Genomic DNA, 23,609 nt, shown 5'->3' with positions numbered 1-23,609 from the left:
TGACAGCGTTACTTTAATGGCAAATAATTGCTGTTATTTTAAAACCTGGAAACCTGAAACGTTTTTGGCAACAAAATCACGGCTGTCCAAAAAACAGACGCAATGTGGCCAAAAAAAGCTGTTGTGTGAACATTAAGGGCCTATTACACGCAACGATTATCGGCCATATTCGGCCGATATTGTCCGTTACGGCCGATAATCAACCCGTGTAATAGAAGGCAACGATCAGCCAACATGAATGATGTCGGCTGATCATTGCTGTCGTTTGTCTTACAACATGTTGAAAGACAAATGACTGTGATAGCAACGATCTTCTGCCGTCAGATAAATAATACATATAAAGAAAATAATTTCATATAGAACTTCACCTGGAAGCTAAAAGTCACTTTCTATGTGGGTGACAGGAACTTCCGAAAAGATCTATTTTGTACAGAAAAGATAGAGAAGAGGAGGCGGAGTTGCCATTTATGTTAGGGATCGTCTATAATCAACAGTAATCCATAATACATATAATGTATTGAAGACATGATGAATGTTGATTGGAATATCCCTCGTGCACTTACAGGCAAAAGCAAGAAAAGCAGGAGTGTTTCTATAACAGCTTGTGAAGTTACCAACCATAGAAGAGAACATTCCAGATTTAAAGGGATAATCTTTTTCTTTTAAATCAAGTGGTTTGAGAAAGTTACATAAATATGTAATTTACTCCTATTTGAAAATCTCAAGCCTTCTAGTACTTATCTGCTGCTGTATGTCCTGCAGGAACTGGTGTTTTCTTTTCAGTCTGACACAGGTCTCTCTGCTGCCACCTCTGTCCGTGACAGGAACTGCCCAGAGCAGCAGCAAATCCCCACAGAAAAACTCTACTGCTTTGGAAATACAATACAAGAGTATTGTATTTTAGAGAAACTAATTTTAAATAGAGATGAGCGAACCGGGTTCGGGTTCGAGTCTATCCGAACCCGAACTTTCGGTATTTGATTAGCGGTGGCTGCTGAACTTGGATAAAGCTCTAAGGTTGTCTGGAAAACATGGATACAGCCAATGACTATATCCATGTTTTCCATATAGCCTTAGAGCTTTATCCAACTTCAGCAGCCACCGCTAATCAAATGCCGAAAATTCAGGTTCAGATGGACTCGAGCATGCTCGAGATTCGCTCATCTCTTATTTTAAAGTGTCACTGTCGTTATAACTTTTAAAATCTAAATCAGCAGTACATGTGATATAAAGTAAGTTTGCAATCTACATTCATTATTTTTTTTAATTATCATGGAAGTTATCATGGAAAACACGGCACTTCCTGTTTCCTGACTCTTTTTTTTTTTGCTCAAAAAACAGGAAACTAAACAGGAAAATAAGAATTTCTGTGTAACATAGTAACATAGTAACATAGTAACATAGTAAATAAGGTTGAAAGAAGACAAGAGTCCATCAGGTTCAACCTAGGAAAATCCTACTGTGTTGATCCAGGAAGGCGAAAAACCCCTATGAGGCAGAAGACAAACGCCCCACCACAGGGAGAAACTCCCCCCCCCCCCCTCCCCCCTCCCCCGACTGCAATGGCAACCAGAACAATCCCCGGATCAACGTATCACCAGAAATCTAATGCCCATAACTTGTAATATTATATTGTTCAAGAAAAGCATCCAGGCCTCCCTTGAACTTATTTACTGAATCAGCCATGACAACATCATGTGGCAGAGAGTTCCACAGTCTTACCGCTCGTACAGTAAAGAACCCGCGTCGATGCTGATGATGAAATCTTCTTTCCTCTAGACGTAGAGGATGCCCCCTTGTCATTGTTACAGACCTAGGAGTAAAAAGACCACTACAAAAATCTCTGTACTGTCCATTCATATATTTGTACATTGTGATCAGATCGCCCCTAAGACGTCTTTTTTCTAGCGTAAATAACCCCAAGCGTGATAACCTGTCCTGGTACTGTAACCCACCCATTCCCTTAATGACCTTTGTTGCCCTCCTCTGCACCCGCTCTAGGTCAGCTGTGTCCTTCTTATATACCGGTGCCCAAAACTGTACACAGTATTCCAAGTGTGGTCTGACCAGTGATTTATAAAGAGGCAAAACTATGTTCTCATCTTTAGCATCTATACCTCTTTTGATGCATCCCATTATTTTATTAGCCTTGGCAGCTGCTGCCTGGCACTGATCACTAAAGTTGAGTTTACTGTCCACCAATACCCCCAGGTCCTTTTCGGAAGTAGTTTTACCCAGTGTTTTATTATTTAGCACATAACTGTACTTATTATTTCTATGGCCCAAATGCATAACCTTACATTTATCCACATTAAACTTCATTTGCCATTTCTCCGCCCAAGCCTCTAGCTTCTCCAAATCCCTCTGTAATATGATATTATCCTCCTCTGTACTGATTACTTTACCCAGTTTAGTATCATCTGCAAAAATGGAGATTCTGCTCTGTAGCCCCTCTACAAGATCATTAATAAAAATATTAAAAAGAAGTGGACCCAACACTGACCCCTGTGGTACCCCACTAGTAACTAAAACCCAATCTGAATATGTTCCATCAATGACCACCCTCTGTTTTCTATCACACAACCAGTTACTTACCCATTTGCATACGTTTTCCCCGAGTCCCAGCATCCTCATTTTGTAGACCAACCTTTCATGCGGCACAGTATCAAATGCCTTTGAAAAGTCCAGATACACAACATCCACAGCCTCCCCCAGGTCCAGTCTATAACTTACCTCTTCATAGAAGCCGATCAGATTAGTCTGACAGGACCGATCCCTCATAAATCCATGCTGGTGCTGAGTCATAAGATTATTTTCATTAAGATACTCCAGTATAGCATCTCTTACAATCCCCTCAAATACTTTACCTACTATAGATGTTAGACTTACGGGCCTGTAGTTTCCAGGATCGCTCCTTGACCCCTTCTTGAATATTGGTACCACATTAGCTATGCGCCAGTCCTGTGGAAGAATCCCTGTCGTAATAGAATCTTTAAATAATAGGAATAACGGTCTGTCTAACACAGTATTTAATTCTTGCAAAACTCTAGGATGGATACCTTCTGGGCCCGGTGACTTATGGATTTTAATATTTTTAAGGCGTTTCCCCACTTCTTGTTGTGTTAGGCAGGTGAGATTTATGGGAGGATTAACATTATCCCTAGTCATATCGTCTGTTATGGGATTCTCCTCTGTGAATACAGTAGAGAAGAATGTATTTAGTAGATTGGCCTTTTCCTCTTCCCCCTCCACCATTACACCCAGATTATTTTTGAGGGGACCAACATTTTCGGTTTTAAGTCTTTTGTTATTTATATAGGTGAAGAACATTTTGGGATTTGTTTTACTTTCTTTGGCTATCCTTCTTTCTGTTGCTATTTTTGCTTCTTTTATTTGCGTTTTACACATTCTATTCTTCTGTCTATAGTTGCTCAATGCTTCCCCACTACCTTCTTGTTTTAGTTGTCTGAATGCTTGTTTCTTATCATTTATTGCACCCCTTACAGCTGTAGTTAACCACATTGGATTTCTCTTATTTCTACTACGTTTATTCCCATATGGTATGTGTCGTTCACACGATTTACCCAGGATGCTCTTAAATATGTCCCATTTCTCTTGTGTACTTTTATTTCTGAAGGCATTGTCCCAGTCTATGTTCCCAAGGTCCTCTCTTAGTTTTTGGAAATTAGCCTTCCTGAAATTTAATGTTTTTGTAGCCCCTTTGCTAATCATTTTATTGAAGGATAATTGAAAACTTACTATGTTATGGTCACTATTACCTAGGTGACCCCCCACCTCTATTTTTGATATTCTGTCTGGCCTATTGGTTAAGATCAGGTCCAGAAGGGCCCCCCCTCTTGTTGGTTCCTCTACTAGTTGGGAAAGGTAATTATCTTTTACTATTTCCAAAAACACGCTTCCCTTCCTGGAGCTGCAGGTTTCTGCTTTCCAGTTGATATTTGGGTAGTTAAAGTCCCCCATAATAATGACTTCCCCCTGCTTCGCTGCCGCATCTATTTGTCTTATAAGAAGATTTTCTGATTCTTCCACTATACTTGGCGGTTTATAAATCACTCCTATAAGAATTTTATTATTCTTCGTCCCTCCCCTTATTTCTACCCAAAGAGACTCCACATTATCATCACATATATCCTCCCGCAGAATAGGCTTAAGGCATGATTTAACATATAGACAGACCCCTCCCCCTTTCTTATTTTTACGGTTATTTCTGAATAGACTATAACCCTGGATATTAACGGCCCAGTCATAGGTCTCATCCAGCCATGTCTCGCTTATCCCCACTATATCATATTTCTCTTCAACCATTATGAGTTCTAATTCCTCAGCTTTATTAGTGAGGCTTCGAGCATTAGTATACATACATTTAATATATTTGTCCATATTCCCTTTCCTTTTATCACTAGTGACTATTCTAACCCCTCCCGCCGCTCCACCCCCAGTTCCATAATCTAGGCCCAGCTCTCCATCTACTCTGTCTTTACTTACTATATTGTAGTTGCCCTCCCCCCCGGTCCCTAGTTTAAACACTCCTCCAACCTCTTAGCCATCTTCTCCCCCAGCACGGCTGCACCCTCCCCATTGAGATGCAGCCCGTCCCTACCGTAGAGCCTGTAACCGACCGAGAAGTCGGCCCAGTTCTCCATGAACCCAAACCCCTCTACCCTACACCAGCTCTTGAGCCACTTATTTACCTCCCTAATCTCCCGCTGTCTCTCAGGTGTGGCTCGTGGTACAGGTAATATTTCGGAAAATATCACCTTGGAGGTCCTAGTTTTAAGCTTCCTGCCTAAGTCCCTGAAATCATTTTTAAGGACCCGCCACCTACCTCTAACTTTATCATTGGTGCCAATGTGCACCATGACTGCTGGGTCATCGCCAGCCCCTCCCAGTAATCTGTCAGCCCGATCCGCGATGTGACGAACTCGAGCGCCAGGAAGGCAACACACTGTTCGACGATCCCGGTCTTTGTGACAGATTGCCCTGTCTGTCCCCCTAATAATTGAGTCCCCCACTACCAGTACCTGCCTGGCCTGCCCTGAACTCCTGTTTCCCACCTTACTGGAGCAGACACCCCCCTGGCTTTCAGAGGCAGTGTCCTGCTGCAGCAATGCCACCCCTGAATCAACATCCCCCTCATCCGCCAATTTGGCAAACTTGTTGGGGTGTGCCAGATCAGGACTGGCCTCCCTCACACTCTTCCCTCTACCCCTTTTTCTAACTGTGACCCAACTAGCTGCCTCTTCCTCCTGTACCTCCATGCTATCACTCTCTCCCCCATCTACCCCTTGGAGTGCTTGCTCAGTCAGAAGCAGACCCCTTTCCAGTTTGCCAATGCATCTCAATCGTTGCAGCTGCTCATTTAGATCCAGGATCTGGGCTTCCAAACCAGCAACATGCACACATCTCCCACAATGGTATGCACCCTCGATCGGTTGATCAAGGATTGCATACATCGCACAAGATGTACATTGGGCCGCATTGTCAAACATGGCGCTCATTTATATGGGGATATTATGTATAAAGAAAGAAAAAACAAACAAGCAACAAAAGCAAACAATGTGTTCAAAAGCAAATAAACAATTTGTTTTCCTCTAAAACTCCCCGAATCTAAAGTCCCAGAATATTAAAGTCCCACACTTTAGACAAAAACACACTTCAGATCAAAAACTCGCACGCTCCAAAACTCGCTCACAATACAATATAGAAGTACTTAGCTTGCAGAGTTTGTTGCTTCTGGCTCCTGTGTGTATCCCGGGCCATCTGAGCGCTCACAGAGGAGGCAGTCATGTAATTGATGGACACATGAGCTATGACTCTCTGTATTGGCCGGAATTCCTGTGTTTAGTTTGTTTGTTTTTTTCAAAAAATCTGCCTTCAGGAGACTGAACTTCAGGAACTTTGTAATTGGGTTCATTAGGCAAATATGCAATTATCTGCATTCAAAAAGACTTTCCCCAGGTCACCCCTCCCTCCTCTCTCTCATTCACTGATCATTATCAGGAAATATCGAATAGTTTGCATCAGTCCAGCTCTGTCTAATCTATGGGAGGAGGGAGATTAGTCACCAGCAGAGAGCAGAGAACAAAAGATTACACAGTGGGAGCTGTGTGAAAGCCGGTATTCCGAGGTCAGAGAGGTCAGTGCTGACTTCAAAGGAGATAACCCGGTGATGTAGGGATGTCACGATACCAGGATTTTGAGTTCGATACCGATACCAGCTTTCGGATTTCGATACTCAATACCAATTTGATACTAACTAAAGTTTGAAAAAAACACGTAAAAATACAAATATAAATTCCCCCGTCCAGACTGCAAATATGCTGGGAATTGTAGTGCATAAGAAGGTATGCTGGAATGTTGTGTCGGGAGGCTGCTTCTGCACAACTGCAACTCCCAGCATACCTTCTTGTGCATTACAACTCCCAGCATACCTCCTGGTGCGCTACAACTTTCAGCATAATTTCTTGTAATTTGCAACTCCCCACAAGAAGGTATGCTGAGAATTGTAGTGGAAGAAAGAAATAGGAAAAAAAGGCGCCTTCTGGTGCAATATCACTTGGGCAGCTGGTATCTTAGAAATGCACTCACCTTTTGGTGTTGTGCTAGTATAGGCACAACACTATTGAAGGCTCACAATATACACCGCAGCCGGTACCACTCGGAGTATTCCAACTGACCCAATTGCCAGCGGGTAGATCCAACAAAAGTTCTGAGGGGAATCAAGGGACCGACTCCAACCTCCAAAGTGCTCCTTGAGTGTCGTGGCGCAGATGTATCATGATGTCCACAAAATTCAACATCCAACCGATGGGATAATGATACAAAGTAGCGGTTTATTGAGGCAACGCGTTTCGGCTTGTGTAGTAACAGACAAGTCTTTCTCAAGCCATAAAACCCATCTCAATACAACAACATATATATACATATACATACCACCCTATGATGTGGCCTCCAAACACTTCCGGGTGAGGACTCGCCTCTAACTAAGATTGATATGATGTCTAAACTATAATAGATATAAATCTCCATGTAATAGTGACAAAATAAATCATATTACCTTAGACTACTTGATAAGACTCCATTTTCCGTACTGTCCGTGGTCCAAAACCCAGGGGACACTGCAACAGGAAATGACGTTGCATGTTCAACGCAAATAGCGTGTCTGCTGGAGTGGGAATAGCACTCAGGGAGAGATCCAACTAAGATTAGCGTAGGACCTTTTGGTCTAAATCGTGCTGGAACGCAACTCCTAACGCTAGCTACGTAGCGCATGCGCATGAGAGACATGCGTAGAACCACAAGGCCCATAAGAGCCTATTAACCCCATTTATGCTGGTAAAGAATTCATTCAAGGGCATGTAGTGCATTCGCAACTCTATCCTTACTGTTCATGATACTTAAACATGCTCAATGACCTCATTTAGACCATTGGGTACTAAACTTTGCATTTTGTAGATCCAAAACGACTCACGTCTATTGAGACGTGTGTATCTATCAGCAATATTTAATGGGATCTGTTCAATCGGTAAAATTGTGATTTTGTTGAAGTCACTGTTGAGTTCCTGTAACAAATGTCTTGACACACTGTGTTTTTCAAATTTCCTATTCGTATTACATCTATGATTATTCATGCGAAGGTGCAGAGGCTGTATGGTCCGCCCAATGTATTGGAGACCACATGTACAATTAAGCAAATAAATAACAAATGATGAAGTACAATCTAAATTATGTCTGATCTTAAAAACTTCCCCTGTTACAGTAGATTTAAATGAGGTGATTCCATCAGCTATATTGAGGCAACATTTACATCCTTTTTTGCCGCATTTATGTATGCCTATATTTTCTTAATCATCTTTTTTGTCTGCAATGCTCCTGCGATTTCTAAGTTTACTTGGAGCTATTGTTTCTTTGATGGTTCTCCCCCTACGAAAAGTGAGGGCAGGTCTATCCGGAATTATTTTATTTAGAACTGGATCTTTTTTCAATAGATACCAATATTTTTCCAATATTCTTTTAATGTGTCCATTACTATTATTATATGCTGTAATAAAATTAGTACGATATTTTGAAGAGACTTCTTTCTCTCTCTTTTCTACTCTCTCTTTTCTAGGAATAAGTAATTCTTTTTGTTCCATTTTGCAGTTCTTCAAAAAAGCATTGTGGACTAAATTCTTGGGGTATCCCTTCTCTAAAAATCGTTTTTTTTTTATTTTTGACTCGTCTTTAAAATCTTCTAAAAAAGTACAGTTTTTCCTCACTCTAAAAAACTGACTAAAGGGAATATTCTGTTTCCACTTTCTATAGTGTGTACTCCTATAATCTAAAAAACTGTTTGAATCTACCTTTTTAAAATGAGTTTTAGTAAAAATCTTTCCATTTTTATGACTAACAACTAAATCTAAAAACACTAAACACTCAGAGTTTATAACCGGGGAGAAAGTTAAACCCCAGTTATTAAGGTTGAGAGTATCAACAAATTTCTCTGCTGAATCTCGGGTCCCCTTCCATATAATGAATAAATCATCGATGTACCGTTTATAATAAATTATGTGTTTTCCAGACAAGCGATATGGGAGGACTCAAACCGCCCCATAAACAAATTGGCGTAACTGGGTGCGGCCCGAGTCCCCATCGCCGTACCCCTGGTCTGTTGGTACATCTTATCTTCAAAACTAAAAATATTATGGGTTAAAATGAACCGCATGTTCTTCACTAAAAACTCCACTTGAGTGTTATTCATGTCTGAGTTCTTTAAAAAATACATCATTGCCTCGAGTCCCCTAACGTGTTCAATATTAGAATACAATGCAGAAACATCTAACGATAAAAATAAATAATCATCTTCCCATTTGAAATCTATAAGATCTTTGATGAGTGCATTAGAGTCTTTGAGATATGATGGTAGCGAAATGACCATGTTTTGTAAATACAAATCTATAAAATGTGATAAATTAGCTGTCAGGCTCCCTATGCCTGCAATGATCGGTCTTCCTGGGGGGTTTTTCAGATTTTTGTGCACCTTAGGGAGATGGTAAAAGAACGCTAGTTTGGGATGTTCTATGGTTAAAAATTGTTTCTCTTTTTTATTTAATATTCCCTCTCTATGTGCATTATCAATCAACATGTAATACTCCGTTTTAAATTCTTCAGTGGGATCTTTTTTTAGTTCTATATAATATTTTTGATCTCCCAGGATGTTATAAGCTTCTTTAATGTAATCTTGTTTGTCCTGAATGACAATACTGCCCCCCTTGTCAGCATTTCTTATTACTATATTTGCATTATTTTTTTAAAGATTCTAGAGCTAATTTGTCATTATTAGTAAAGTTCCCCCTCCTAGGTATTTTTGGGGGTATTTTTTTGAAATCTTCCATAACTAGCTCAGAAAATGTTTGTAGGAAATGTCCTCTATGGTGCAATGGATAAAAACTAGATTTACCTTTCACATCTTGATGTTTAAAAGGGTCCTCAATGCTATCTGTTATAGTTTTTTCTTTAATATTAGTATTACTTTTTTCTATTTCAAAATGTCTCATTAATGTTAGCTTTCTTGTGAAATTATTTAAATCTAGAAACAATTCGAATTCATCAGCACACTGGGGAGGACAAAAGGAAAGCCCTTTGTTCAGGACTGTCATTTCTGTATCTGACGGAGTGAATGATGACAAATTATATTCAGCAGAGAAATTTGTTGATACTCTCAACCTTAATAACTGGGGTTTAACTTTCTCCCCGGTTATAAACTCCGAGTGTTTAGTGTTTTTAGATTTAGTTGTTAGTCATAAAAATGGAAAGATTTTTACTAAAACTCATTTTAAAAAGGTAGATTCAAACAGTTTTTTAGATTATAGGAGTACACACTATAGAAAGTGGAAACAGAATATTCCCTTTAGTCAGTTTTTTAGAGTGAGGAAAAACTGTACTTTTTTTTAGAAGATTTTAAAGACGAGTCAAAAATTTAAAAAAAAACGATTTTTGGAGAAGGGATACCCCAAGAATTTAGTCCACAATGCTTTTTTGAAGAACTGCAAAATGGAACAAAAAGAATTACTTATTCCTAGAAAAGAGAGAGTAGAAAAGAGAGAGAAAGAAGTCTCTTCAAAATATCGTACTAATTTTATTACAGCATATAATAATAGTAATGGACACATTAAAAGAATATTGGAAAAATATTGGTATCTATTGAAAAAAGATCCAGTTCTAAATAAAATAATTCCGGATAGACCTGCCCTCACTTTTCGTAGGGGGAGAACCATCAAAGAAACAATAGCTCCAAGTAAACTTAGAAATCGCAGGAGCATTGCAGACAAAAAAGATGATTTAGAAAATATAGGCATACGTAAATGCGGCAAAAAAGGATGTAAATGTTGCCTCAATATAGCTGATGGAATCACCTCATTTAAATCTACTGTAACAGGGGAAGTTTTTAAGATCAGACATAATTTAGATTGTACTTCATCATTTGTTATTTATTTGCTTAATTGTACATGTGGTCTCCAATACATTGGGCGGACCATACAGCCTCTGCACCTTCGCATGAATAATCATAGATGTAATACGAATAGGAAATTTGAAAAACACAGTGTGTCAAGACATTTGTTACAGGAACTCAACAGTGACTTCAACAAAATCACAATTTTACCGATTGAACAGATCCCATTAAATATTGCTGATAGATACACACGTCTCAATAGACGTGAGTCGTTTTGGATCTACAAAATGCAAAGTTTAGTACCCAATGGTCTAAATGAGGTCATTGAGCATGTTTAAGTATCATGAACAGTAAGGATAGAGTTGCGAATGCACTACATGCCCTTGAATGAATTCTTTACCAGCATAAATGGGGTTAATAGGCTCTTATGGGCCTTGTGGTTCTACGCATGTCTCTCATGCGCATGCGCTACGTAGCTAGCGTTAGGAGTTGCGTTCCAGCACGATTTAGACCAAAAGGTCCTACGCTAATCTTAGTTAGATCTCTCCCTGAGTGCTATTCCCACTCCAGCAGACACGCTATTTGCGTTGAACATGCAACGTCATTTCCTGTTGCAGTGTCCCCTGGGTTTTGGACCACGGACAGTACGGAAAATGGAGTCTTATCAAGTAGTCGAAGGTAATATGATTTATTTTGTCACTATTACATGGAGATTTATATCTATTATAGTTTAGACATCATATCAATCTTAGTTAGAGGCGAGTCCTCACCCGGAAGTGTTTGGAGGCCACATCATAGGGTGGTATATATATGTTTATATATATGTTGTTGTATTGAGATGGGTTTTATGGCTTGAGAAAGGCTTGTCTGTTACTACACAAGCCGAAACGCGTTGCCTCAATAAACCGCTACTTTGTATCATTATCCCATCGGTTGGATGTTGAATTTTGTGGACATCACGATACATCTGCACCACGACACTCAAGGAGCACTTTGGAGGTTGGAGTCGGTCCCTTGATTCCCCTCAGAACTTTTGGAGAATTGTAGTGGACACAGAGGTGTGTTGGGAGTTGTAGTGCACAAGGAGGTATGCTGCTGGGAGTTGTAATGCATTAGCAGCCTCCTGGCACAACAAGTCCCAGCATGTCTACTTGTGCACAACAACTCCTCACAAGAAGGTATGCTGGGAGTTGTTGTGCCATTGTACCGGTGGGCCCCACGGGAAGGGGGGGCGCGACAGGATTGTGGGCACCGGCAGCTCCTGATGGTGGTGGGAGAACTAGCTGGTGCGAGGGACCGATACCGCAGCACCGGCGGGTCCTGGGGGGGGGGGGTTGTATTGGGAATAGTTGAATGACTGCCGCCTGCGGGATTGTGGGCCACAGTCATTAGCAGTAGGGGCGCTCCATATGCAGCAGACTCCAGGTTCCAGCAATGGGGCCCACATCACGCTACTCCAGTCCCCATGATCCTCCCAGCAGAGGCAGGACCCTGAATGGCTGAATGGGCTTGAAATGTCATATCTCAAGGCCTGTCTCCAGGAAACAGCCAGGGGCGAGGTTACCGTATCAGCTGGAACTGGGGAGGTAAGTGGACGTCATTTTGCTATCATCCACCTTCTCCTCGGCCATACAGAGAATACGCCTCCCACCCAGATTACCGACTAAAAGGAATTGTCTTATCTGTCGGTATTTCAGATCAACCCTGCTGTGTCACAGCTCACTAGAGGGCCGGCCTAGAGGGGGCCTGAACACCGATGACGTTGTGGAAGGGCGTGGCCTATGGTACCGATGTGGGCTGGGTGATGTGGCGCTGCAGCTGTAAAACCCAATCCACCAGTGATAAAAAGCATTTTTCACTGGACCAAGAAACAAGAAATCTATTATAAATTAAGGTATGAAAACAGCAGAATTTAGGCTTTACAGCTATGTAGAGAAGTCCAGAAATGAGGTGACAGTGTCACTTTAAATCAGTCCTCTTCCCCATAATAAAAAAAAAAAATTAAAAATAATTAATTAAATTGAAAAATAAATAGGCATATTATACATCGCAGCTTCCTAATTGTCCGATCTATTGAAATATAACACTAGAGTCCCTGCACGCTGAACAGTGTAAACCAAAGAGAGGGAGAAAATGGCAGGATAAAAAAAGTTTCAAAATTTAAATAAATAAACAAACAAAAAGTTTCAAAATTGCTTTATTTTCCCAATTTTACCATAAATAATATTTTTGGATTTCCTTCACACATTTTATAATAGATTTAAAGGCATCATTACAAAGTACACTTGTCTCTGAAAAAAAAAAAAATTACAACAGGGGGGCATTATTAGCGCATAGAGTACAAGGGGCATTATTACTGTCTAAACAGCACTAAGGGCATTGTTACTGTATGGACAGCACTTGGGGCATTATTACTGTATGGGCAGTACTAAGGGCATTATTACTGTATGGGCAGCACTAAGGGCATTGTTACTGTATGGACAACACTTGGGGCATTATTACTGTATGGGCAGTACTAAGGGCATTGTTACTGTGTGGGCAGCACTAGGGGCATTGTTATTATATGGGCAGCCCTGGGGGCATTATTACTGTATGGGAAGCACTGGGGGGCATTATTACTGTATGGGCAGTACTGGGGGCATTATTATTATATGGGCAGCCCTGGGGGCATTATTACTGTATGGGAAGCACTGGGGGGCATTATTACTGTATGGGCAGCACTGGGGGCATTATTACTGTATGGGCAGTACTAAGGGCATTGTTACTGTGTGGGCAGCACTAGGGGCATTGTTATTATATGGGCAGCACTAAGGGCATTGTTACTGTATGGGAAGCACTGGGGGGCATTATTACTGTATGGGCAGTACTGGGGGCATTATTATTATATGGGCAGCCCTGGGGGCATTATTACTGTATGGGAAGCACTGGGGGGCATTATTACTGTATGGGCAGCACTGGGGGCATTATTACTGTATGGGCAGAACTAGGGGCATTATTACTGTATGGGCAGTACTGGGGGCATTATTATTATATGGGCAGCCCTGGGGGCATTATTACTGTATGGGAAGCACTGGGGGGCATTATTACTGTATGGGCAGCACTGGGGGCATTATTACTGTATGGGCAGAACTAGGGGCATTATTACTGTATGGGCAGTACTGGGGCATTATTATTATATGGGCAGCACTGGGGGCATTATTACTGTATGGACAACACTGGGGGCATTGTGACTGTATGGGCAGTACTAAGGGCATTGTTACTGTATAGGCAGTACTGAGGGCATTGTTACTGGGTGGGCAGCACCAGGGGCATTATTATAATATGGGCAGCCCTTGGGTTATTATTACTGTATGGGAAGCACTAAGGGTATTATTACTGTATGGAAAGCACTAAGGGTATTATTACTGTATGGACAGCACTAAGGGCATTATTATTATATGGGCACCACTGGGGGCATTATTACTATATGGGCAGCACTGGGGGCATTATTACTGTATGGGCGGAACCGGGGGCATTATTACATGGGGCACCACCACCACACAATGAGCGTAGCCAACTGCTTCTGGCTGTTTATTGTGTATGTGCTGGAGCAGCGGGACTACTTTAAACCTGACTGGCGGGGTTCTCAGCACCCTGACAATTAAGCTTTTCTTTCCAGTGTGAGTGCACCCCACCAATCCTCCATGAACCTACAGGAGGGTCTACTTGATTTTTTTTTTTCCCTAAGGAGCTGCCTTCAGGAGACAGGACCTGGATACAAGTAAGTATAGTTTTGTTATAAATGATAACTAAAAAAATCTAAAGAATGTAAGTTGCAAACTTGCTTTATATCACATAACCTTCTGATTTAGTTCTTGAAAGTTATAACGACAGCGACGCTTTAAATAAGAAGCTGAGCATAACAACACCTGACAATAAAGTCTAAAATACTGTGTGTGAACATGGCTGTGACTGCACCCTGCCAGTATTTCAGCGGTTATTTGAGAATCCAGAATAAAATCTCACTTGTCAAAGCTCTTAGTTCTGCGCTCAAAGCAAAATTCTGGTATTTTTAGAGATGTAATAATAAACCAATGAAATGCCTATTCAGATCTTGAGGTAAGATGGGGCTTGGACACAGTGGCATTTAGGGGGATTGTCTGAGGAGACAGCTGAAGCCTTCTGCTCCCGGCACTCACTTCCTGTAAATCAACATCCCACAAGTAAACGCCCTTTTACATGAAGCAATGTCGGCTGATCGTTGTCTTTCAACACGTTGAAAGATCAACAATCACGATAGCAGTGATCTGCTGCCGTCACTCTGTGTAATAGTGAGCGGAGAACAAGGTCGGCGCTCGCTTAGTCCATCTCATCGCCGCGTGTAATAGGGGCTTAAAGGGGTTATCCAGCGCTACAAAAACATGGTCACTTTCTTCCAGAGACAGCCCCACTCTTGTCTCCACCTTGGGTGGGTTTTTGCTGCTCTGTTCCTTTGAAGTGAATGGAGCTTAAAGGGGTTATCCAGCGCTACAAAAACATGCCCACTTTCCCCCTGCTGTTGTCTTTAGTTTGGGTGTAGGTTTTGAAACTCAGTTCCATTGAAGTAAATGGAGCTTAATTGAAAACTGCACCTGAACTGGAGACAAGAGTTGTGTTGTCTCTGAAAGAAAGTGGCCATGTTTTTGTAGCACTGGATAACCCCTTTAAGCCTTCTGAGATGTGGAGAGGGTGGGTATATATCCTGGCATAACCATGCTCACACTCACACCCTGGCTCAGACAATCCTGCCTCCAGTTCCGAGATGGACTCGTCTAGCACTGACAGTCCTCTCAGCCATTCACTGATAGGACAGTGCGGTGGCCAGTGATTGGCTGTGCAGGCTGTCACTGCTGAGATGAGTCTTTCTTGGCAGTGAAGGCGGGATAGTTCATTCAGAGGCAGAGGACACCAGTGAAACGCGGAAATGTAAGAATAGGCTCTTTGTTATTGTTCTCCCCAAGATCAGAAACATATTAACCCTTTAAGGACGGGGCCCATTTTCGTTTTTGCGTTTTTTCGGTTTTTCCTCCTTGTGTTTAAAAGGTCATAGCACTTGCATTTTTCCACCTAGAAACCCACATGAGCCCTTATTTTTGCGTCACTAATTGTACTTTGCAATGACAGGCTGAATTTTTGCATAAAGTACACTGCGAAACCAGAAAAAAATTCAAAGTGTGGTGAAATTGAAAAAAAAAACGCATTTCTTTTATTTGGGGGAAATGTGTTTTTACGCCATTCGCCCTGGGGTAAAACTGACTTGTTATGCATGTTCCTCAAGTCGTTACGATTAAAACGATATATAACATGTATAACTTATATTGTATCTGATGGCCTGTAAAAAATTCAAACCATTATTAACAAATATACGTTCCTTAAAATCGCTCTATTCCCAGGCTTATAGCGCTTTTATTCTTGGGTCTATGGGGCTGTGTCAGGTGTCATTTTTTGCGCCATGATGTTTACTTTCTATCGGTACCTTGATTGCGCATATACGACTTTTTGATCACTTTTTATTAAATTTTTTCTGGATTTGATGCGACCAAAAATGCGCAATTTTGCACTTTGGGATTTTTTTGCGCTGACGCCGTTTACCGTACGAGATCAGGAATGTGATTAATTAATAGTTCGGGCGATTACGCACGCGGCGATAGCAAACATGTTTATTTATTTATTTATTTGTTTACTTTTATTTAAAACCTGGCAAAAGGGGGGTGATTCAGACTTTTATTAGGGGAGGGGGCTTTTTACTATTAACAACACGTTTTTTTTTTTTTTTACACATATACTAGAAGCCCCCCTGGGGGACTTCTAGTATATACACTGTGATCTCTCATAGAGATCTCTGCAGCTTAGATATGCTGCAGAGATCCATGAGATCGGCACTCGTTTGCTTTCGGCTGCTGCAGCCGAAAACGAACGAGTGCCGAGCCGAGGACGGCGCCATCTTGGACGCGTCCCCGGCCGGCATCAGTAACGGAGATCGCTCCTCCGGGACAAGGTCCCGGAGGAGCGATCTCCCCCACTAGACACCAGGGAAACGTTGCCTCCGGTAATCGGAGGCAGCTGTCAACTTTGACAGCTGCCTCCGATTAGCTAATTAGCGGGCACGGCGATCCGACCGTGCCCGCTAATAGCAGCGGTCCCGGGCTACTCGCGGCACCCGGGATCGCGGCACTTCAAAGCGGGGCCGCCGCGCGGCCCCGCTTTGAAGTGCAAGTGCGGACATATGACGTACCGGTACGTCATATGTCCTTAAGAGGTTAAAAGTTTAGTTTGAGCGGAATACCCCTTTAACCCTTGTCCGTCTGACTAGGTACAATTGTACCTATTCTGTTTTAAAATTGCAATAACTTTTTTTTGAAAAGGCGTAGAGGGCTGAAATTTCGTGACATCTCTGCAGTTTTGGCCCAGAATATATTGGCCAAATTTCAATAAAATATCTTCACCCCCTTCCGAGATAAGGGGTCGAGATATTTTTGCATCCATAGGCTATGTTCACACTATGTATATGTCCGGCCGCATATTTTTCGCGGCCGGACATATACGTGTAAAACTTACGCCCGTAAGCTACGTACGCTTCCCGAGCGGCGTACGTGGCGATCTGACAGCGGTCTTTTACTTGGATATCTTCGCCTAGCCCCGGACACCCCACAGAACCTTTTGGATCGGCACAAAAAGGTGTTAAAATGAAGAAATCACCACTACGTACGGGACCGCATGTTACGCTACGGGTGTAAGTTACAGCATTTCCGTCCCGAAACAATGGTCTGGTTCATTTTTTACGGCGCCGCATACCATCCGGGCGTAAGTTTGTACGTAGTGTGAACTGTGCAGCCGTAGATCGTATACTTTCCATTGTACGCAAACTACGTAAATCTCCGTCCGCTTATTCACGGAGCGCGCTACGGCCGGAAACTTACGTAGTGGGAACGTAGCCATAAGCTGCATAGGTACAAATGTACCCTCATATATTTTGAATGAAGATAATGCAAGGAAAAAAGAATAATTTTTTTTAATGATTATGCTATTTTATTATTATTATAAACAAGTAAAAAAAACCTTATATAAAAGACCATTATAAAAGAAAATGTAAGAAACTTTTTTTATTGATTTTCTTCGCAAGTAATGCATGTTGTCTTTGCTACCGAGTGTTCATTGCAAATGGGTTTCACACAAACCACACAAGACTTTCTAGTCTTACATTGTTCTTGCCTCAAGTCTTGGCAGACATAGCACAGCTCTGTCATTACAGCATAGTGCATATCTGTACAGTTCCCCCACTCCCAGCATCTTATCACAGATGCTGCCTGGGCGGGGGGAGAAGTCCGTTGCAGGCATTCCACGTCTGTGTTCCGTGTTGAACACAGAACGTGGGAATGCAGCCTAAATCCCCATCATCGCTGCAACAACGGAAACCAGGCCTGCATGCCATGAACCAGACTTATGCTACGTTTACACGGAACAATTATCGGGCGAATTTTCGCGATAACGATCAAATTCGAACGATAATCGTACGTGTAAATGCGGCGAACGATTGAAAAATCGTTCATTTTGATCTTTTAACATGTTCATAAATCGTCGTTCGCAAAAAATTCACCGATCGTTCTGTGTAAACAGTCGTTCACTGATTTTACCTATGTGTGCGATAGGTTTAAGCGATCGCAAAACGAATTTTCTGTACGATATATCGTTCCATCTAAACGCTGATCGTTATTAAAAAAAAAACGTTACTTCGAAATCGTTAATCGTACGATCGGACCAATAATCGCCTCGTGTAAACTTAGCATTATGATGCGTTTACACAGAAAGATTTATCTGACCAATTTTGGAAGCCAAAGTCAGGAATGGACTTGAAAAGACAGGGAATCTCAGTCTTTCCTTTATGACCTGCACCTTTTTTATAGTCTGTTCCTGGCTTTGGCTTCAAAAATCTGTCAGATAAATCTGTCTGTGTAAATGCACCACTATGGTGCGTTTACACAGGCAGATTTATATGACAGATTTTTTAAGCCAAATCCAGGAACAGAATATAAACAGGGAACGGTTCATAAAGACTGAGATTTCTCCTCTTTTCAAATCCATTCCTGGCTTTGTTTTTAAAAAATCTGTCAGATAAATCTACCTGTGTAATCGCACTATTAGACCCTTCCCTCTACTTCTCAGAAGTACACCTTTCCTTTGCAAAAAGTGATTGGTGGAAAGCAGAAGGCTTTGGCCATCTTCTGCTCCCCAGACAAACCCTTTAAAAAATGCATGTTTAAATGTGTGCGGTGTTTTTTTGTCTTTTTTTTCCCCCACAGAAATCCTTACTACCAGGAGCTATCAGCAGCTTTGAGAATCACCTTGTTCACTAAATTGCCTAGTACCACATGACTAGTAATGGGGAATAAATGCCACAAAAATATTAACTACTTGTAGAAAAACATAGAGGAAAAAGCCATAAAGACTGCACCAAAATGTTTTGTGTCCTTTTTATTCCAAAGACAAAGAGTGTGTGAGGTGTTCCCCATCCTGGAGCTCTCCAGCTGTTTCCATCCTGTCAGACACGGGGCGGATCAGGCTGGAATAGGTTTGCAGCAGCGGTAAAGCCCTCATGTTGGGGAGCTGGGGAGCTGCTGATCCACAGTTTGTCCAGCAGAGGTCGCTACTCTTCTGGTGCGGCGCTCTTCTAGCCTATCTGCCTGCTCTGTCTCTGTGATGCTGTGTGTATGAGGAGCCGCTGGAGATACTTCCTGTAACGCGCTCTTCTTTCTTCCAGTGTGAATAGGTGTCCTTCAGAGACATGTTACATGGCGGCGCAGCCAGCAGCCTCCAGCCCGTATAGACAGGGATGGTAGCGGCCATGGCTATGGGGGAGAGCACCAGGGCGCTGATGTCTGGGTTTGTGTTTGGCGCCCTCACCTTCCAGCATGGGAGCTCCGGCTCAGACTCGGTGAGTATGGAGGACTGGCCGGCTGTGCTGCATGGAGGCATCACCACCTGAGCTGTAATGTATGACGCCTCCTCACATCCACACAGTTACTTTTCCCTATCCATACTCACCACATGGGGCCTGGTGTGTTTCTGCAGGAGCAATACTTCTCCTTCATGGCTTACACACAGCCTTCATGTTACCAGAAAGTGCTCAGCTGAGGAGAGGAATACTTTTTCTCAGTAGGAAACATCCTATACTGGCCGAACCCCACCAGGTATTGCACGTGCGGCCGTCAGGAGCGTTGTTTTCCTTACGGCCCTTTTGGGGTTTGTATGGAAATTAATTAAAGGGGTTCTCTGCAGGAGCTTAAGACGTGACGTTTAAAGTCCACTCAGCCAGTCAGTGGTAGAGGTGGGATCCCGCCCCTGCCACTGACTGGCTGAGTGGACTTGAAACGTTACGTCTCAAGCCCGCGTCAATGATCATAAAGCGGCCGGGACATGGCGCTGGAACCCGGGAGGTAAGGGGACGTCATTGCCCTCATCCACCTCCTCCCCCGCTATAGGCAAAAAAAAGCCCCCCAGCCCAGCGTACCCCTTTAAGCATTGATTTCCATACACAGCAAGGATGAACAGACTGCATCTGTGTGCATGGAAGATAAATAACGGCCACTGTTCGTGGAATAACGGCCGCTATTAACCCCTTAACGAGCCATGATGTATATTTACGTCATGGTGCCGCTGGGGGGGGGGGGGGGGGTCCAGAGGGACGCTGCGACCCTGCTCTGAACTACCACGATCCCTGTTGCTATCTGCAGCCCGGGACCGCGGCTACTAGCAGGCTCGGGCCGATTGCCGCGCCCACTAATTAGGACTGTTAAAGTGAATGTACCACCAGGCCCAGGCTGAAGCACTGGGGGCGGGCCGACCTACCCTTAGTATGAAGAAACTCCAGCCCCTCCATGACGTGACTCCATTAGAATCAATAGAACCCTATCATGGAGGGGCTAGGGTTTCCTCCCACTAAGGGTGGGTCGGCCCCCCTCCAGTGCTTCAGCCTGGGCCTGGTGGTACAGTCACTTTAAGCTGCATTTACCTGCTCCACAATCCGGCCTGCTTTGGGGGTCCCCGACTGGACGTCCTGCTCAGCCAATCAGTCCTCTGCCCTGCCACAGCCACTGATTGGCTGAGCGGGACATCCAGATGCTGGGAGCCCCCGAAACAAGATGGATCATGGAACAGGTAAAGTATGCTCCTGCCGGTCTGGGGGTTTAAGGGGTTATCCAGTGCTACAAAAACATGGCCACTTTTGCCCCACTCTAGTCTCCAGTTTAGGTTTGGTTTGCAATTAAGCTCCATTTACTTCAATTGAACTGAGTTTCAAACCAAACCCAATCTAGAGACAAAAGTGGTACAAAAGTGGCCATGTTTTGTAGCACTGGATAACCCCTTTAAATGGGCTGTCCTTACATACTTGCAACGTGATGCCAATCCCATTGCGAGTATGTATTCTCATTGAAAATCACAGACAAAGGATCTGCAGGAGATTTTGCAGTATAAAATTCTGTGCGGTGTGTGTGGGTCTACCCTAAGGCATTATTCTCAGGCGTGAAGCTGTGCAGTGGACTCGCAGCTCTCCCAGCTTCATGTATAAATATGATGCAGAGAGAGCTGTTTGATACATGATGCCGGGAGCGCTGCGAGTCCACCGCGCAGCTTTACATTCTGTAACCTCTGTGGATTACAGAACACCGGAATAAGTCCTTATACCCAAGTATGATACAGCCCTACACAGAGAGCAGGCCCAGGTTTAGAGGTGCAGATTTTGGGGTATGTGGTCCCACCCTACCAGCTCTAGTACTGTGCAATATTTTTCTGTTTACAGGAAGGACTTCTCCTTGGGGTTGTGAAGGGAGAAGCAAAGGATAACATCACTGATTCTCAGATGAGTGACGTACAAGTGGTTTACACCATCGGTATGTGGAGCACAATAGTTCTTTGGTGTTTAAGTCACTTTAACAACATCTCGGCATCTTATGTAGTTTTGATTTTCCCTATAAGTAACAATAGGGTTCAGACTAAATAAAATTTACCTTTGTCACATGAAATGCTCTGAGCCAAAGATACACCTGAAGGCAGCGGTCATATGTTAGCTATCTATATAGCTGATGCCCATCAATACAAGATTTCTTTTTTTATAGCATGTAATTAAGCTGAGGTCAGAAAATTATATGTATTTATAATTTACTTCTATTTAAAAATCTCCAGTCTTCCAGTACTTATCAGCTGCTGTTTGTCCTGCAGGAAGTGGTGTATTCTTTCCAGTCTGAAGGAGAAGGTTTTCTATGGAGATTTTCTACTGCTCTGGAGTAGAGAGCACTGTGCCAAACTGGTAAGAATACACTACTTCCTGCAGGACATACAGCAGCTGATAAGCACTGGAAGACTGGAGATTTTTAAATAATACTACAAAGTGTTTGAACACTTTGGTATTTGAACAAATTTACCCCTGAAGTTTTGTTTGATATTGAACAAAATCAAGGGAGATAGCTGTCAGCTGAACTATTGTTCAGCTGACGGTTATTGAGGCCTTCGGACACCAAGGTTACAGGAGCAGGGATTCCCGTCATAATGATGCGAATCCCTGCAGCAGAGAGGTAGGAGGGGGCGGCCGCTGATCAAATTTGGCAAATTCAAACTGGCCAGCGCTGAGTTCTAACAGGACAGAGTGGTGCGAGCTGGCACCGGCCTTAGCATTCACCCGCCATGGCTGGGGCTCCTCCATGCTGTGGGGAATACCTCCATCGACTTGCCCAAGCTGCGGGCACTCATCTTAAGGCCACCAAGGCCCGTGCTTCAGCGCCTGGTTGCCTTGGTGCCCACAACTAGAGCAGGCTGTATGCTTGGTGAGCGGTGGAGAGGGCGGCTGGTGCTGAAGCACAGTCGCCGATGGCCTGAAGTGGAGTCCCCGTAGTTGGTGCTGCTCCCACCACTCTATTCTTTCTAGAACTCGCCACCAACCAGTGTGAATTTGGCGCTGAGTTGTATCAGCGGTCAGTGCACGTCAAGTTTAAACAGCCGCCCCGCTGGTACCTCTCTGCCACGGGGAACACAGTCATTGTGACGGGAATGCCTGCTCTTTTACAGTAAGTAGTGGTGCAAGATGCTAGTATTTACACTCTGTGGGCTGGGGCGCTCTGCACCTGACCCATGGAGTGAAAAAACAATTAAACACATTCACATTGTTCCCTATGGGAACACACATCTTGGTTATGTAACAGCCTTCCGTAATCGATTGTGTTGGAGAACAGAGGTATTATTGTAGAAGTAAATTCCAAATCTGTATAACTTTTTGACACCAATTCATTTAGCTGGAGTACCACTTTAATCCTTTAATATGGAATGTTACTATTCAGTCTAATAATACCTTCCCTTTGCACCAATTTTTGTAGACGGTGCTTTTTTTTGTTCCAACTTTGGAACAGATTTTCCATGTGTAGTGTATGATTATATAAGAATAAGCCAGTAATGTTGGGGGTATTGGACATCCATTGTGCTCCAGTAATTTCTCCATTTCTGTAGTTGTGTAATTGTTCAATGTTGTAACTCTGTGCATATTCTGTTTTAATTTCACAGATATCCAAAGAAGTATTCCATTTTATCAGCTGTGCAGGTTTGTAAATGATAGAAAAAAACACACATTATATAATAGGGCATGATCTTATGATTGTCACTATGAAAAACATTCCCTTTTAGTATTTCAGGTTTATAAAGATTTTGCCTTACCTCTATATTCATTCATATATTTAACCAAAATAAGATTTTATATATTCTTATGTTTTAATCACAATTGAGAAAATTGTCCCTTTTTAGTATATTCAGATTTTAAAGGGGTTATCCAGCGCTAACCACTCTTGTCTCCAGCTTGGTTGGGGTTTTGCTGCTCAGTTCCATTGAAGTGAATGGAGCTTAATTGCAAACCGCACCTCTACTGGAGACAAGAGTCGTGTTGTCCCTGAAAGAAAGTGGCCATGAAGACCTAGCAGCAGTTTTGAGGTGTGAAAGTTACTCACGGGCTTCTACAGAGGTCAGGGACAGGAGTCCATACATACATTTGGTCCCAGTCGTGCAGCTTGCATGGTAGAGATAAACATTATTGAAGCTCCTGGCCATCGCTGCAAGCGCCCTGGTTGTGGTACCCTCGTTAGTTGCTCATTCCTCTCTG

The 23,609-nt window shown here is 42.8% G+C and overlaps 1 protein-coding gene across 3 annotated transcripts in view; it reads left to right on the top strand.

The window, feature by feature from the left end:
• Positions 1–23,609, top strand: part of ABRAXAS1 (abraxas 1, BRCA1 A complex subunit) — a 125,263-nt gene that overhangs the window by 87,514 nt on the left and 14,140 nt on the right. The window contains exons 1-4 of one of the 3 annotated variants that reach the window (XM_069978194.1): positions 19,108–19,126; positions 19,230–19,403; positions 21,270–21,360; positions 23,021–23,057. In XM_069978194.1, coding sequence (XP_069834295.1) covers positions 19,302–19,403; positions 21,270–21,360; positions 23,021–23,057 — 230 coding nt within the window. In that variant the 5' untranslated portion in view covers positions 19,108–19,126; positions 19,230–19,301. Of the gene's footprint in view, positions 1–19,107; positions 19,127–19,229; positions 19,404–21,269; positions 21,361–23,020; positions 23,058–23,609 lie in introns of those variants that run through there. The other 2 variants (XM_069978193.1, XM_069978195.1) reach the window with 2 other exon arrangements.

Source organism: Dendropsophus ebraccatus, chromosome 7 (assembly GCF_027789765.1).
Source record: "Dendropsophus ebraccatus isolate aDenEbr1 chromosome 7, aDenEbr1.pat, whole genome shotgun sequence".
NCBI classification, from domain to species: Eukaryota; Metazoa; Chordata; class Amphibia; order Anura; family Hylidae; genus Dendropsophus; species Dendropsophus ebraccatus.
The sequence above is the reverse complement of the archived record's forward strand: the minus strand, read 5'-3'. Positions and strand labels throughout refer to the sequence as shown.